Source organism: Pimephales promelas, chromosome 11 (assembly GCF_988280905.1).
Source record: "Pimephales promelas chromosome 11, fPimPro1.hap1.1, whole genome shotgun sequence".
NCBI lineage: Eukaryota > Metazoa > Chordata > Actinopteri > Cypriniformes > Leuciscidae > Pimephales > Pimephales promelas.
In genome coordinates, this window is record NC_142779.1 from 34,346,027 (window position 1) to 34,359,258 (window position 13,232).

General features: G+C 37.7%; 3 protein-coding genes across 4 annotated transcripts; 1 reads left to right on the forward strand and 2 right to left on the reverse strand.

The window, feature by feature from the left end:
* Positions 1-1,381: 1,381 nt before the first annotated feature.
* lhb (luteinizing hormone subunit beta) lies at positions 1,382-5,259 on the reverse strand. Of its 2 annotated transcripts, XM_089117321.1 has the most exons (3): positions 4,507-5,259; positions 4,240-4,420; positions 1,382-2,692 (listed from the first exon to the last, which is right to left on the reverse strand). In XM_089117321.1, the coding sequence occupies exons 2-3, from the start codon at positions 4,417-4,419 to the stop codon at positions 2,453-2,455; spliced, it is 420 nt and encodes a 139-aa protein (XP_088973447.1). In that variant the 5' UTR covers position 4,420; positions 4,507-5,259; the 3' UTR covers positions 1,382-2,452. The 2 variants fall into 2 exon arrangements, with proteins under 2 accessions (XP_088973447.1, XP_088973446.1); XM_089117320.1 differs by having other exon boundaries at positions 4,240-5,259.
* A 1,036-nt stretch (positions 5,260-6,295) lies between these two features.
* On the forward strand, positions 6,296-7,899 carry cox20 (cytochrome c oxidase assembly factor COX20). Its single transcript, XM_039690507.2, has 4 exons — positions 6,296-6,452; positions 7,023-7,137; positions 7,219-7,282; positions 7,532-7,899. The coding sequence occupies exons 1-4, from the start codon at positions 6,426-6,428 to the stop codon at positions 7,656-7,658; spliced, it is 333 nt and encodes a 110-aa protein (XP_039546441.2). The 5' UTR covers positions 6,296-6,425; the 3' UTR covers positions 7,659-7,899.
* Positions 7,900-10,166: 2,267 nt separating this feature from the next.
* On the reverse strand, positions 10,167-12,524 carry smim28 (small integral membrane protein 28). The gene is made up of 2 exons (XM_089117322.1): positions 12,284-12,524; positions 10,167-10,824 (listed from the first exon to the last, which is right to left on the reverse strand). The coding sequence occupies exons 1-2, from the start codon at positions 12,392-12,394 to the stop codon at positions 10,456-10,458; spliced, it is 480 nt and encodes a 159-aa protein (XP_088973448.1). The 5' UTR covers positions 12,395-12,524; the 3' UTR covers positions 10,167-10,455.
* Positions 12,525-13,232: the final 708 nt, after the last annotated feature.

Genomic DNA, 13,232 nt, shown 5'->3' on the forward strand with positions numbered 1-13,232 from the left:
GAATGCATAAGGCATTTCTTATGAATGGTTTAATTTAATGTATTTAGTTTCTCTTTATATTTCAAGTGCAAATAAAGGGCTGCAGTTTTATTGTCATTTATCATGGTGGAGACATACTGTAGTCAAATAGACTTTTTTTCATTAACAAGCTTAAGTCAATAGTTAATTTGCAGGATTTTCATCCTATGTGTGTATCATTTAAACCCAACTTTTGTTCTTCTCTCTAGTCATTGGCTGATGATTTTCCAATGATAACTTACAACCTTTTTAGTTTCAATATCCATGCCAACTGCTCCTTCAGATTATACACACAATAAAATTGGTTTGACTTTAGCATAGACTATTATGGAAGCTTGTTTCCGCCACAGAAAGAATAAAACATTTCTTCTGACTTTATTTCTCAGAATTGCGTTATAAAGTCAGAATAGCGAATTTATGTGCCGCAATTGCGAGTTTTTCTCACAATTATGACAATTGCGACTTTATGGAATGGCAATTCTGACTTTATTCCTCCCAATTGCATGTTATAAAGTCAGAATTGCGAGATATAAACATGCAATTCTGAGGAGAAAAAGTCTGTATATTAAGTATATATATATTTTTTTAATTCAAAGATAAAAAATATTTAATGTTAAAGGCAGGGTAGGTAAGTTTGAGAAACTAGCAGAAAAAGCGTAGTGCATGAAGTGACATCACCTGTGTTTGCCTTGTTTGCCTGCGTTGACTGTATATGCAGGTACTGGTGTTACTGGGAATTTTGACTGCTCTTTCTCTGCCATAATAGTGAGACTTCCTAGCTTCCGGACAGTACGTGCCTCTCCTCTTTTGAAATGAGCGAAATTGGGTGATTGCCGTGGTGGTGAGGGAGAGTGACAGGGTTGGTTGCCATGGTAGCGAGGGAGAGTGACAGGGGTGGTTGCCATGGTAGCGAGGGAGAGTGACAGGGGTGATTGCCATGGTAGTGAGGGAGAGTGAGAGGGTTGGTTGCCATGGTAGCGAGGGAGAGTGACAGGGGTGGTTGCCATGGTAGCGAGGGAGAGTGACAGGGGTGGTTGCCATGGTAGTGAGGGAGAGTGACAGGGTTGGTTGCCATGGTAGCGAGGGAGAGTGACAGGGGTGGTTGCCATGGTAGCGAGGGAGAGTGACAGGGGTGGTTGCCATAGTAGCAAGGGAGAGTGACTAGGGTGGTTGCCATGGTAGCAAGGGAAAGTGACAAGGGTGGTTGCCATAGTAGCAAGGGAGAGTGACTAGGGTGGTTGCCATGGTAGCAGTGGAGAGTGACAAGGGTGGTTGCTATGGTAGCGAGGGAGAGTGACAAGGGTGGTTGCCATGGTAGTGAGGGAGAGTGACAGGCGTGTAGCCATGGTAGCGAGGCAGAGTGACAAGGGTGGTTGCCATGGTAGTGAGGGAGAGTGACGGGGTGGTAGCCATGGTAGCGAGGGAGAGTGACAGGGGTGGTTGCCATGGTAGTGAGGGAGAGTGACAAGGGTGGTTGCCATGGTAGTGAGGGAGAGTGACAGGCATGTAGCCATGGTAGCGAGGCAGAGTGACAAGGGTGGTTGCCATGGTAGCGAGGGAGAGTGACGGGGTGGTAGCCATGGTAGCGAGGGAGAGTGACAGGGGTGGTAGCCATGGTAGCGAAGGAGAGTGACAGGGGTGGTTGCCATGGTAGCAAAGGAGAGTGACAGGGGTGGTTGCCATGGTAGCGAAGGAGAATGACAGGGGTGGTTGCCATGGTAGCGAGGGAGAGTGACAGGGGTGGTTGCCATAGTAGCAAGGGAGTGTGACTAGGGTGGTTGCCATGGTAAGGGAAAGTGTCGTGACAGGGGTGTAGCCATGGTGGTGGGGGAGAGTGACAAGGGTGGTTGCTATGGTAGCGAGGGAGATTGACAAGGGTGGTTGCCATGGTAGTGAGGGAGAGTGACAGGCGTGTAGCCATGGTAGCGAGGCAGAGTGACAAGGGTGGTTGCCATGGTAGTGAGGGAGAGTGACAGGGGTGGTAGCCATGGTAGTGACAGTCGCCTAGCCAATCATTGCATTCGTTCTGAATGGAAAGAGTAACTGTGTTTATTGCATCCCTGAGACGACTACAGACACTCGATTCGTATAGTCTCCTTTTCAGAGTACTTACATTTTAAATATGTATTGGTATATAGACAGTTTAAGCAAATTTGGGAAAAAGTGTTTTAGAAATACCCTGCCTTTAACTCGCAATTTCGAGTTTAGAGCTAGCTCACAATTCTGCCGTTACAACACGCAATTCTGAGAAAGAAAAAAAAAGTGTGAGAAAAACTTGTTTATGTTTTATTCTGTGGCGGAAACAAGCATCCATATAACATTGAAGTAGCCAATGACGCATGTAGCCTACTTTTTAATAGGCTACATCTCCACAACATTTGTCTGATTTGGAGTGTGAGTTTGGGATGTACCCCTGAAGTCAGCAGGACATCGGCTAGTATGAAGGGAAGTGCTCTCTCTGAGACATGCAGAAGTCGGGCTGCAGGCTCTCGATGGTGCAGTCGGACGTGTCCATGGTGCAGAGACTGCAGTCGCAGCTGAGGGCCACCGGGTAGGTGATGTGCGGGTCCACCCCGGGGGGGCAGTCCGGCAGCCGCACCGTCTCGTAGCGGACGTCCCGGTAAGTGCACACGTGTTGGTAGACATTGGAGAACGGGCTCTTGTATACAGGCTCCTAGAAACAAGATAATACACTAGTACTTCACCACTGGAAATATTGATACTTGTACACTGTGAAAAAAAATGTTTTCATGATTTGTAATCACAACATTTTTTCTTTTGTCAAATCAAATTAAATAACTTATATAGTTCGGATAACACAATATTTTGAGTTTCTGATGATTAAATCAATCTCCTTCATTGTATTAACTCAATTTTTCCATTTCAATTAACTCAACTTTTTGAGGCAGCCAGGTTACTTATTTTTTTAAGTTAAACCAACAATATTTTTTATAATGTGTGTGAGTTGGTAAGATTTTCTATTTTTAAGTCTCTTCTGCTCACCAAGACTGAATTTATTTGATTAAAAATGCAAAAACATTAATATTGTGAAATATTGTTACAATTTAAAACAGCTGTCTTCAGTGTGAATATAGTGTAATTCACTCCTGTGATCAAAGCTGAATGTTCATCAGCATTACTCCAGTCTTCAGTGTCACACGATCCGTCAGAAATCACTCTAATATGACGATCTGAAGCTCAAGTAACCTTAATGATTATCGCCAATGTTGAAAACAGTTTTTTACATTTTTATTTCAGTATTCTTTGATGAATAGAAAGTAAAAACAAAACAAACAGAATTTCTCTGAAATAGAAATTAACATTAAACACTAGGTCAGTACGAATTTTTATTTTATTTTGTTGCTGGAAAGAACTAAAAGAAATCAATTTTATTCATTAAGAATTAATTCAATTGATGAAAAGTTACAGTAAAGACATTTATAATGTTACAAAAGATTGTATTTCAGATAAATGCTGTTCTTTTCACTTTCTATTCATCAAAGAATCCCTGAAAAAATTGTCCAGAACTCTTTTCAACATTAATAATAATAATGAATGTTTTTGAGCATCATATCCACATATTAGAGTGATTTCTGAAGGGTCATGTGACACTGGGGTAATGATGCTGAAAATTAAGCTTTGATCACAGGAATAAATTACAGTTTTAAATATATTCACACAGAAAAGAGTTTATTTAGTAATATTTAACAATATTACTGTTTTTTTTTTTTTTTTTTCGTTTGCTTGTTTGTTTGTTTTTTGTAAATCAATAAATGTAGCCTTGGTGAGCAGAAGAGACTTCTTTAAATTTATATTTCAGAGAAATTGTTCCTTTGAACTTTCTATTCATCAAAGAATCCTGAAATAAAAATGTAAAAAACTGTTTTCAACATTAACAATCATCATAAATGTTTCTTGTTAGAGTGATTTCTGAAGGATCATGTGACACTGAAGACTGGAGTAATGATGTTGAACATTCAGCTTTGATCACAGGAATAAATTACACTCTATTGTATATTCACATAGAAAACAGTTACTTAAAACAGTAATAATATTTCACAATATTACTGTTTTTGCATTTTTTTTATCAAATAAATGCAGTATTTTCGGTGGGCAGAAGAGACCTCTTTTAAAAACATAAAAAATCTTAAAAATAACAGCAGTGTATATTAATATAAGTTGTTAAAAATGGTTCCCATGCACATAGAGCAGAAAGAGCACCTTAGTTAGGCAGTGTCCGCTGCAGATGCTGGTCTGAAACACCAGGCACTTCGGACAGCCCTCTTTCTCCACAGAGACGGTCTCGTTGATTGGCTCACATGGAGGAAGAAAGGAGCTTTGAGCAACGACTACAACTGAACAGAATAAGAGGAGGAGGATGTCGTTTCGGACGGCTAACATCCTGTGGAAGGAAAGCAATTTCATTGAAGCGCCTTTGAAACATTCACAATATTACTGTATAGCCTATTAATAATGTATTAGACTTACTTGACAGGTGTGTGTGTGTTGCTCAGCGGGCTGTCTTAAGAGACTCTGTGTGTTCAGATCATCTGGATAGATTTATATAGGACACTGAAACCAAGTGACCGACGATTAAACTAAAATCTGACCTTAAATTAATCGCACTGATCTCAAGTGGATTATGTGTTTCCACGACTCTTTCAGTTTGTCAGGTCAGAAAGATAAAACACACCTGCTGTGCATTCAGTGTCAGTTTGGACCGTTTCATATCTCATCTAACATCATTTCCGTGGAGCTAAATTCGATCCCTCCTTGTTAAACACAGGTCCAGGGTCAGGAGATGATCAAGGTCTGAGGCCCAACACTGTTATAGTGTTCGCAAGGCACTAAAAAAACACTCTATTTGACAACATATACACTTTTAAAAATAAAGTTCTTTGAATATAAAATAAAGAATATTTGGAACCTTTTTCAGGTTGGAAAAAAGGTTCTTTAGATTTTGTTCTTCTAAAATAATAATAATAATAATAATAATAATAAAGTAGGCCTACCATTAAGAAATATTTGATGAAAGTATATTTGGGGAAAGATCTTTGTGTTTTTATTAGGATTTGAATTGTAGATTCAGATTGATCCGAAATCAATTCATTTGGATATATATCAGGGACAGCTACATGTTGGTCCATTATAATATTAAAGTTAAAATTAATATTAGTTAGAAAACTTTATGTTAGTTAGAAAACTTTATTAATCCCTGTATGGGGACACTCATTCGCCACTATTGCAGACACCACAGACAAACAAACATTAAAAAACAACAACAATCAATGCAAGAAATTACACGATTTCATTAAAAAAGCCTAACTGCATTCGGAGTAAAATACCTTCTAAATCGTTCTGTAGAACACCGAGGCATTACTAATCACTAAATGAGCTTTTAAGTCCACCAAAGATACAATGTAGTGGATGATTATATTTGCATATAATGATTTTTTTAATAGGCCTAAGAGTAAACAAAATATAATATAATGAATATTTTTTAGTAAAAGTATTCTCTGTAGAGTCCTTTTTTCTAGCTAAAGTGTATGGTCATTGAATGGCATGTGGAAAATGTAGCCTAATTAACACTACATGATATTGTTTACAAGCTGTTTTATTGACATATTTTTGTGGTTAAAACACTGATTGTGTGATTAGCCTACATAGGCTACATTTCAGTAAGTTGTAGGCCTACTGTATTTTTCAACATGATATCCCATTGTTCATTCATGTTTATTTTGTGCTATAGTAAATGGTTCACGTGCTACAGCGATCATGTCACGATTACACATTAAAGAGCACACATTCATTGTTTGAATTTCATAATATAATCTACAGAATTGTAATGGCTTTGTCCCTTTGCTCTGCAATGTATTGTTTACTGCAGTGAACATGATAGTTGTCAGCCTAGCTGCTGAATAGCAAGTTAGCAACTTTCAAAGGATCAGGGGAAACTGAATTCCCATATGACTCCAAACTATAAATTTGTATCATCTTGTTATGTGTTGTTTTGTACGACATGGCAGAGATTGTCATTTGACAACAACATTTAAAGAAGATGAAACATCTCATTAGCCTTCATATGATTAAAAACTAAAACTTATTGCCTAGCTATAGGCTACGATTTCTGTCAGCAAAAGCAGCAAATAGTTATTTTTCTCTGTTGTGCATTCAGTAGCCTATTTATTTAAATATATCAACACTGAAGTGGAATCTTATTTTATTTTACAGTTTGCCAATTAGGCCTACGTGCTAGTGTAATGCTGTAACACCTCTAAACACCGGAACCAACTACCGCCAGCTAAAGTGTTCCGTCAGGAAGGATTTTTCGGCGCACCGCAAAAGTAATGGGTTATCATCATTTCATAACGTAGATGAACTTGGTTGAATGAAAATTCATCTCGAAAATGACCGAGGAGGACGGTAAGAGCAAAGTGAGTGTAATTTTATTCAATAATTGTAGTCAGATATTAAGTTACGCTGTTGTTAATAAGACGCGGTCATATAATACTCTGGCCACAAATACCCTTGGAAAATATAGTAAAGTGTATTAACTATGATTTTTTGGCGGATTGATTACCAGTTGTATAACCAATACCATTTGTTTTACAAAAAATACCATGGTTAAACTGGGGTGAACGGGGTTAATTTGTGGTTACCATGGTTTAACTACAATAATAACCATGTTTTATTTATTTTTATGCAGTAAAATCATGGTTAGGGTATGGATGCAGGACATTGAGCCTTATGCCTTTGAGCCTACATTGTTATGGTTGCTTTCACCTTGTTATCTAGCACAAAAAAGTACCATGGTATTGCTATCTGATACTATAACATGGTATTTTTGTCATTAATATTTATTGACCAAACCCAGAAGAGATTAGTGAATAAGTGGCAAAGATGTACACTGTATTTTTATAATCAGGGGCATTTTATACAAATAAATGAGTAGGCTAGAGTGTTCAGTCATTAGTTGGACCCTAACATTATTATAACACACACAGGGGCTGAAGGTGCTGGGGATCCTTGACATCCAGAATACGCCGTGTGCTCGGGAATCTCTTCTACACGGAGCCGGCGCTTCACTAGTCACAGGACTGCTGCACTTTTTGGCAACAAGTAAGAGCATGATTCTGTTGATCCTCAGTATTGTTATAATGTTTTATGTCTTTAATATAATGCTCGACTTGTCGTTCACAGGTCGAGTGAAGAGGTCATTTGATGTGGGTGTCGCAGGATTCATGCTTACGACTCTGGGCTCATGGTGCGTGTCTCAAAAACTGGCATTGAAACTATAAAAAGGTTCTTAATACTGTACAAGTACAGGTTAATACGCATATATTTTAATCAACATATTACCAATCAAGTCAAATAAAAAAAGGGTGCTTTTTTTTGTCCATTACAGAAATATAAATATGAAAATGTGCATCAGAATGGGGGAAATTATCATTAATTGTGTTGAAAAATGCTATATAATCAGGAGGATCAGCTGTTTATCTCATGTATTTTACAGGTTCTACTGTAGATATAATAACGCCAAGCTGCGTGTTCAGCAGAGAATCATTCAGGGCGGCATGAAGAATAAAGTCATTTATGAAGGCACAAAATTGGATCCCACACGGAAAAATTCAGAGGATTAGTTGAAGTTCCTTGTCTGATGCCTTTAATGTGAATGCCACTTTATTTATTGCATAATCAAAAATGTTAGATGTTTGTAATAAAAATGTTTTAAAGTTAAACAAATGCTTCTTATTTTTATGTTATGAATATGTTGTAGGCAGAATGTCAAGTCAAAGCAACAAGAAGTGCTTTTTGTAATGACAAGATTTTCCCCAAGTTCTGATTTGAAGTAAAAATACAGAATAAAAGGAGAACGCTGAATTATAGCCATATCCTTTTCCTGATAACAGCTGCAGTTCCGCGCTGAAACACACGATGGCGCTGCACCACACGGTCATTGCATAAGGTGTTATTAAAGCAGGTTCCAGTGATTTTTTGTTTTGTTTTGTTTTGTTGAACTTTCTGTGTTATGATGTCTATATTTAGTCTAGTTATGATTCATTCAAAAACACTCTGGTTTGAGGCTGATGAAGGGGTAATTGAGTCTTACTAAAGGGGCTGCAGATGTGACGTAAGATTGGAAAAAATATATTGGGAACTAAATTTAAAAAAAATATATAACAACAATCACATTTTTCAAGCAAGATTTTCAAAAAAGTTTGTTTGGTAGAAATGACCAAATGGATATTGTGTTCAAAATGAAGAGACACTCTTTTTAGCAACCAAATAAACTGGAGGACTGGGGCCAGTCTGCATCGATTTCTTAGTAGGCTAGGTGTGTTTTCTTTGGAGTGACTCTTCAAGCAGCCTGAGACCTGAGAGTTTACACTAACATCAGCTGCTCTACTTAACCCTACAGCTCAGAGATAGGCTATTCCTGCCTAAGACAGTTCGTTTAACCCTTTTAAAGTACAAACATCATTCAAACTTTGCTTTGAAGAGAATGGCTATTTTTTTTATTTTTTTTATTAAAGATTTAAGTTCCCCATTGAATCGCACAGTGATTCTATTCGCATGATGATTGGTCTTGTCTTCCTTACATCTGTTCAACATTTTAAAGTCAGTTTTGCACAGTAACTAATGGCTACTTGCATTATGGCTACTTTTTGCATGCTGTGAAGAATATGGACGGTGTACCGTAAATAGTGTGTTAGACATTTCTAATACGTGGCACGTGTCGTGTACCTCAGTGCTGAGTTTGTTTGCTAATGCAGCTCAATCTATCTGTGTATTCTTGTGAGCTTCAGTGAGTAAGAAAGCATGTTGTGTGTATTAGTGAGGCCAAAGTGATGCAGAATTTCATTAAAACAGGAGTCAGACCACATTTATCTTATATGATCACAACACGGGAATTTGACATGGTTACTAAGACGTGTGCTTTTTAACCATGCAACAATCTGAAACAATACTGTTCAGTGAATCCCTAGACGAATACTCGAAATCCTCAGTGTAAATTTCTGATAAAAACTTTAGTTCAGGAAATGTGCTACCAGGATGGTGTGTCCATTAAAACACAGGGATCCAATACTCAATCCATAATCATTTATTGAAAAGGCCACAGGGTGAACTGGAATCAGATAGAGTTGTATGGTTTCTATAAACAAAAAAAACCCCAAAAAACAGAATCTTAAATATAATTAACACCATAGAACTTCAACTAATAAATCCTTTATCACATTATGCAATCCTACATCAAAATAATAAGAAACAAAAGAATCAATCACATAACACATTTCAGAATTAGACAAACAGAATCTCAGGAATTAACATAATAAAACAAAGCAAACAAACTTACATTGTCAGGAACACATAAACTCTTCAAAGGCTCTCATTAGGAGAGAAAGGAAGGACAATCTGTTTCCATTGCATGTGCAACACACCAAACAATAGTACCTTATCACTCATTAAGTGCACCTGAGGAGACTTAGCTCCTATGTCATGTGATCTATAGGAATTCTCAACACTCATCCATGATTCAGTTTCTCAAACCAATTTACATGGTAATGCAATTTAATTTTATTTCACTTTGCTTGCAGAATCACATAATGTGGCGGAAGAGCTGATATTAACTAGAGATAAGAAAAATATATTGTTTTTATGCGTCACTGTTGGTAACATCTCCATTATAGGTAATTGGACATTTCTTACCAATGAAATAATGATGAGGTAAAAATATTTTACAAAAAAAGAGAACTATTGAGATACAAGAAGTTTTCCATCTTTAAAAATGTTGCAAAACTATTAAAACCATTCTGCAAAAAAAAAAAAAGAAAAAAAAAGAAGAAAAAAAAGACTAGGCCCTATATTTTACACACTATACTTATTATATACTAGATACTACTAGATAGATACTACTAGAATTCAAAATCACTGCATTATAGTAAAGTTTGGAGAAACAAAAGCAAATCATTTTGTATTCCATTTCGATTAATATATATTTTATAATTTCATAGTCATAGATCATAAATATTCAAAAACAAAGCTGGCACTACTTCCTTACACAAACTGCTGTGTTGGTACCATGGTAAAGTTACATGGCACTAGTGTTAGTGAATTATTCATTGCACACACAAAAAAGCCTATATTTTACAAACTATTCTTTATTATAATATACAAAACTACTAGAATTCAAAATCACTGCATTATAGTAAAATACAAATCCTTTTGTGGCTGTTTCACGACTTGCTATTAGGATTAATACATATTTTGTAGTTCCATAGATCATAAATATTCAAAACTAAAGCTGGCACTACAACTTCCTTACAAAAACTGCATGGGATTTAAAAGAAAACAGTGATACTCCCATGTTTTGTTAGTGTTAATGCATCATTTGAATTGATATGCTTTACATTGGAGGTGAAATTTGAGTTTGAATGATCACTCCTGATCACTGGAGTTTTCTGTGTGTATTTCCTCAATCTCCAGGTCATTGTGTGAGCCGGAAGTGCTGGCGGCGCGCGCGATCTTCGTCAGGGTTTCCTCGTAGGGAGCCGCTAGATAAACCATCAGAAAAACCCCGTCAGTCCCGTCTTCAGCGCGGTCTCCTTCCTCCAAAGTGGACAGAAACTCAGCGGTGCCATCCAGTGTTATTACTTTGGTCGTGTTCTCTTTGACCCTGAAACATCTCTTGTAAGCGAAAAAGACAAATCCCATGAGGAAGAGCAGCGAGCCCGTTATTATGGCAACATAGATCGTCACCTCCGCTCTCTCCTCGACCTTGTTCGAAGTCAGTTCGTACCAGTAACCCTGGCAACACATGACAACAGACACGTAAGAAATCACATCATCATTCTTTATTCCTTAAAGTCAGCTTGAAATCAAAACTGACAATTAGGCTATATGTATAAAAAATGGAATGTTGCAGAGTTTAATAAATAAGTAATCTTGAATCAGAACAACTTGCTGCATCTATTCTTTTATCTGATGACGAGGGCGGGGCAACCTGTCACTCACATGACATCACAGCAATGTTGTGCTGCAGAGATGATGTATTTTTGTAGGCCAAACCCCAGAAATGAGTTAGTGCTTTCAGTTCCATCACCCTGAGGTCAATAGGTTATTTCACATTTTACTCTACTGCATAAAATACATCATTAATACTCCCTTGTGGTTTATTTAAAGCTTTTACTTGTTTTGATAAAGGGGGTTGCTATTAAGTGTCTAAATGAGACTACAGATGTTGTTGAGACCATTAATAATCATCAACCGAGGTACTTGTCTACTAAGGCCCTGTCCCGAATGGCACGCTTCATGTGTATGTCCAAAAGTCAGAAGATCGTAAGGTGTCCCATTTGTCATTTTAGCTTTCAGAAGGGTTCTTGCGAGCCAATGACAGTCAAAGCGGCATTACGTCACAAAAGCGTGAGCTCTGACGAAGATCGTGAGGGCCATTTGGGACAGTCAAACTACAAAAAAAAAAAAAAAACCCAAAACATTTCAAACTGTCCTCACTCAACCTTGTTTTTTAAATAAAGACTGAAAGAGTTGTCAAAAGCTTGGCGAAGGTGACGTTCAATAAAAGCAATTCCTTGACAAATTGGTTTTGATTTTCTCTTGTGATAAAATTTGTCTGCTAAATTTGGAAATGTTGTCGTAACATTGACTTTCCAACTTGTAAAAAGCGTTCGTGTCCTCATTGAGCTTCTAATAACAACTTGTGGACTGGGAATTTTCCGCAAAAACTTCACCCGTGTTACGAACTACTCTGAGACGCAAAGGTAACGGATCCAAATGCAATTTATTAAACAGAGTAATCCAAAGACGGGATCCAAGTCTAGCCGTGATTGATCATGGTGTGACAAGCAGTGATAGAGATGCGATAAGCTGGAGGAATGAGTGCACTTATGGTGGATTTACCTCCAATCAATCAATCAAACAATCAAGTTTTATTTATAATTGGTCATTGTGCTGCAGTATACATTTTTTAAAAACAAGAAAGACCCGCAAAACAAATGATAAAGGGAGTCAAAAATCACATCAAAAACATTCATCAGAAAAATTCAACATTAAAAATCAAGCACAGTTGAAAGCCTGTGAAAGAGGTAGTTTCACCCTGAGACGGTTCTCAGTTGATGGGTGACGACAGTTACTAAATGATCACGAAATGAAAGCGGTCGTATAGAAATGTGATGGGCTACTCCTGGAGGAATGAGTGCACTTAGGGTTCATTTACTCCATGTTTAGTCTGTACAAGCAGGAGTTTTACCTTGAGACGGTCCTCAGCCGATGGCGAAGCGGATGCGCCTGCGACCCAGTCGTACGAGCCCCGTCCCGCCGGGCCGAACTGAATCCAGCTGCTGTCCAGGAGCACACGCATGTTTGCTGTGTGTGAGGGCTGATAACACACAGCTGCATCATCTATAGCATTAATGGCTTATACACCCTGTGTCCGCCTGGAAGCAGCTCGACTCCAGCGGGATCAAGGGGTGGTGCCGGAGCATCCAATCCTTCCTAACACAACTGGCCTACATTACAGCTGTGAGGCCATCCGGGGTCAATCCCATGGCTTTGGGATCACGACTGACTTTCTTTAGCAACTTGGTAATGTCAAACACATATATACGTGCATTACGTCCATAACAATGGGCTGATGTATGTGGCAAGTTTGTGAGCCCTCTGAAAATATATCTGGATTTATGCATTGATTACTTATTAATTTAAGTCTCAATTATAGACAAACACAATCTGACTGAAGTAATTACACACAAATTCTCTATTTTTCTCATTTTTATTGAAGACATTGGGTGATTATTGAAAGGGAAGGATTGGAAAAGTAAGTCAACCTTCATGTAACGTCTTTCCAAAAGCTAATTGAGTCAATTAAGGAGAAGAGATTGGAAGTTTGTGTCACACAGGTGTCCTCGGTGCAATGTGTAAAAGTGTTGAGGATCTATTAACAGAAATGCAGTATGACATCCATAACTACTATGTTTTCAGTGGTGTATGAAGAACTTTATAAACTGTAATGTTTTTATTACCTTAGAATGAGACATTTATATCTACAATAATTAATAATTTTAGTATCTTAGTATGTTTTAGTAGTGTGAATGCGAGTTAAAATTCTGAATGTCATGTGGTCGCTACCAATACATTACTGTCACGACCAAAACATGCATGTTTTGTCTAAAATAAAGTATATTTATTTATCAACTAAG

Bases quoted from the DNA above. Each gene is read 5' to 3' on its own strand.
- lhb (XM_089117320.1), bottom strand. From the start codon at position 4,443: ATGAAATTGCTTTCCTTCCACAGGATGTTAGCCGTCCGAAACGACATC. The intron at 2,693-4,239 runs GTGCTCTTTCTG...TCTTGTTTCTAG, and splicing joins GCGGACACTGCCTAACTAAG to GAGCCTGTATACAAGAGCCC.
- cox20 (XM_039690507.2), top strand. From the start codon at position 6,426: ATGACCGAGGAGGACGGTAAGAGCAAA. The intron at 7,138-7,218 runs GTAAGAGCATGA...TGTCGTTCACAG, and splicing joins GCTGCACTTTTTGGCAACAA to GTCGAGTGAAGAGGTCATTT. The intron at 7,283-7,531 runs GTGCGTGTCTCA...TGTATTTTACAG, and splicing joins CTTACGACTCTGGGCTCATG to GTTCTACTGTAGATATAATA.
- smim28 (XM_089117322.1), bottom strand. From the start codon at position 12,394: ATGCGTGTGCTCCTGGACAGCAGCTGGATTCAGTTCGGCCCGGCGGGA. The intron at 10,825-12,283 runs GTAAAACTCCTG...ATGTGTTGCCAG, and splicing joins CGGCTGAGGACCGTCTCAAG to GGTTACTGGTACGAACTGAC.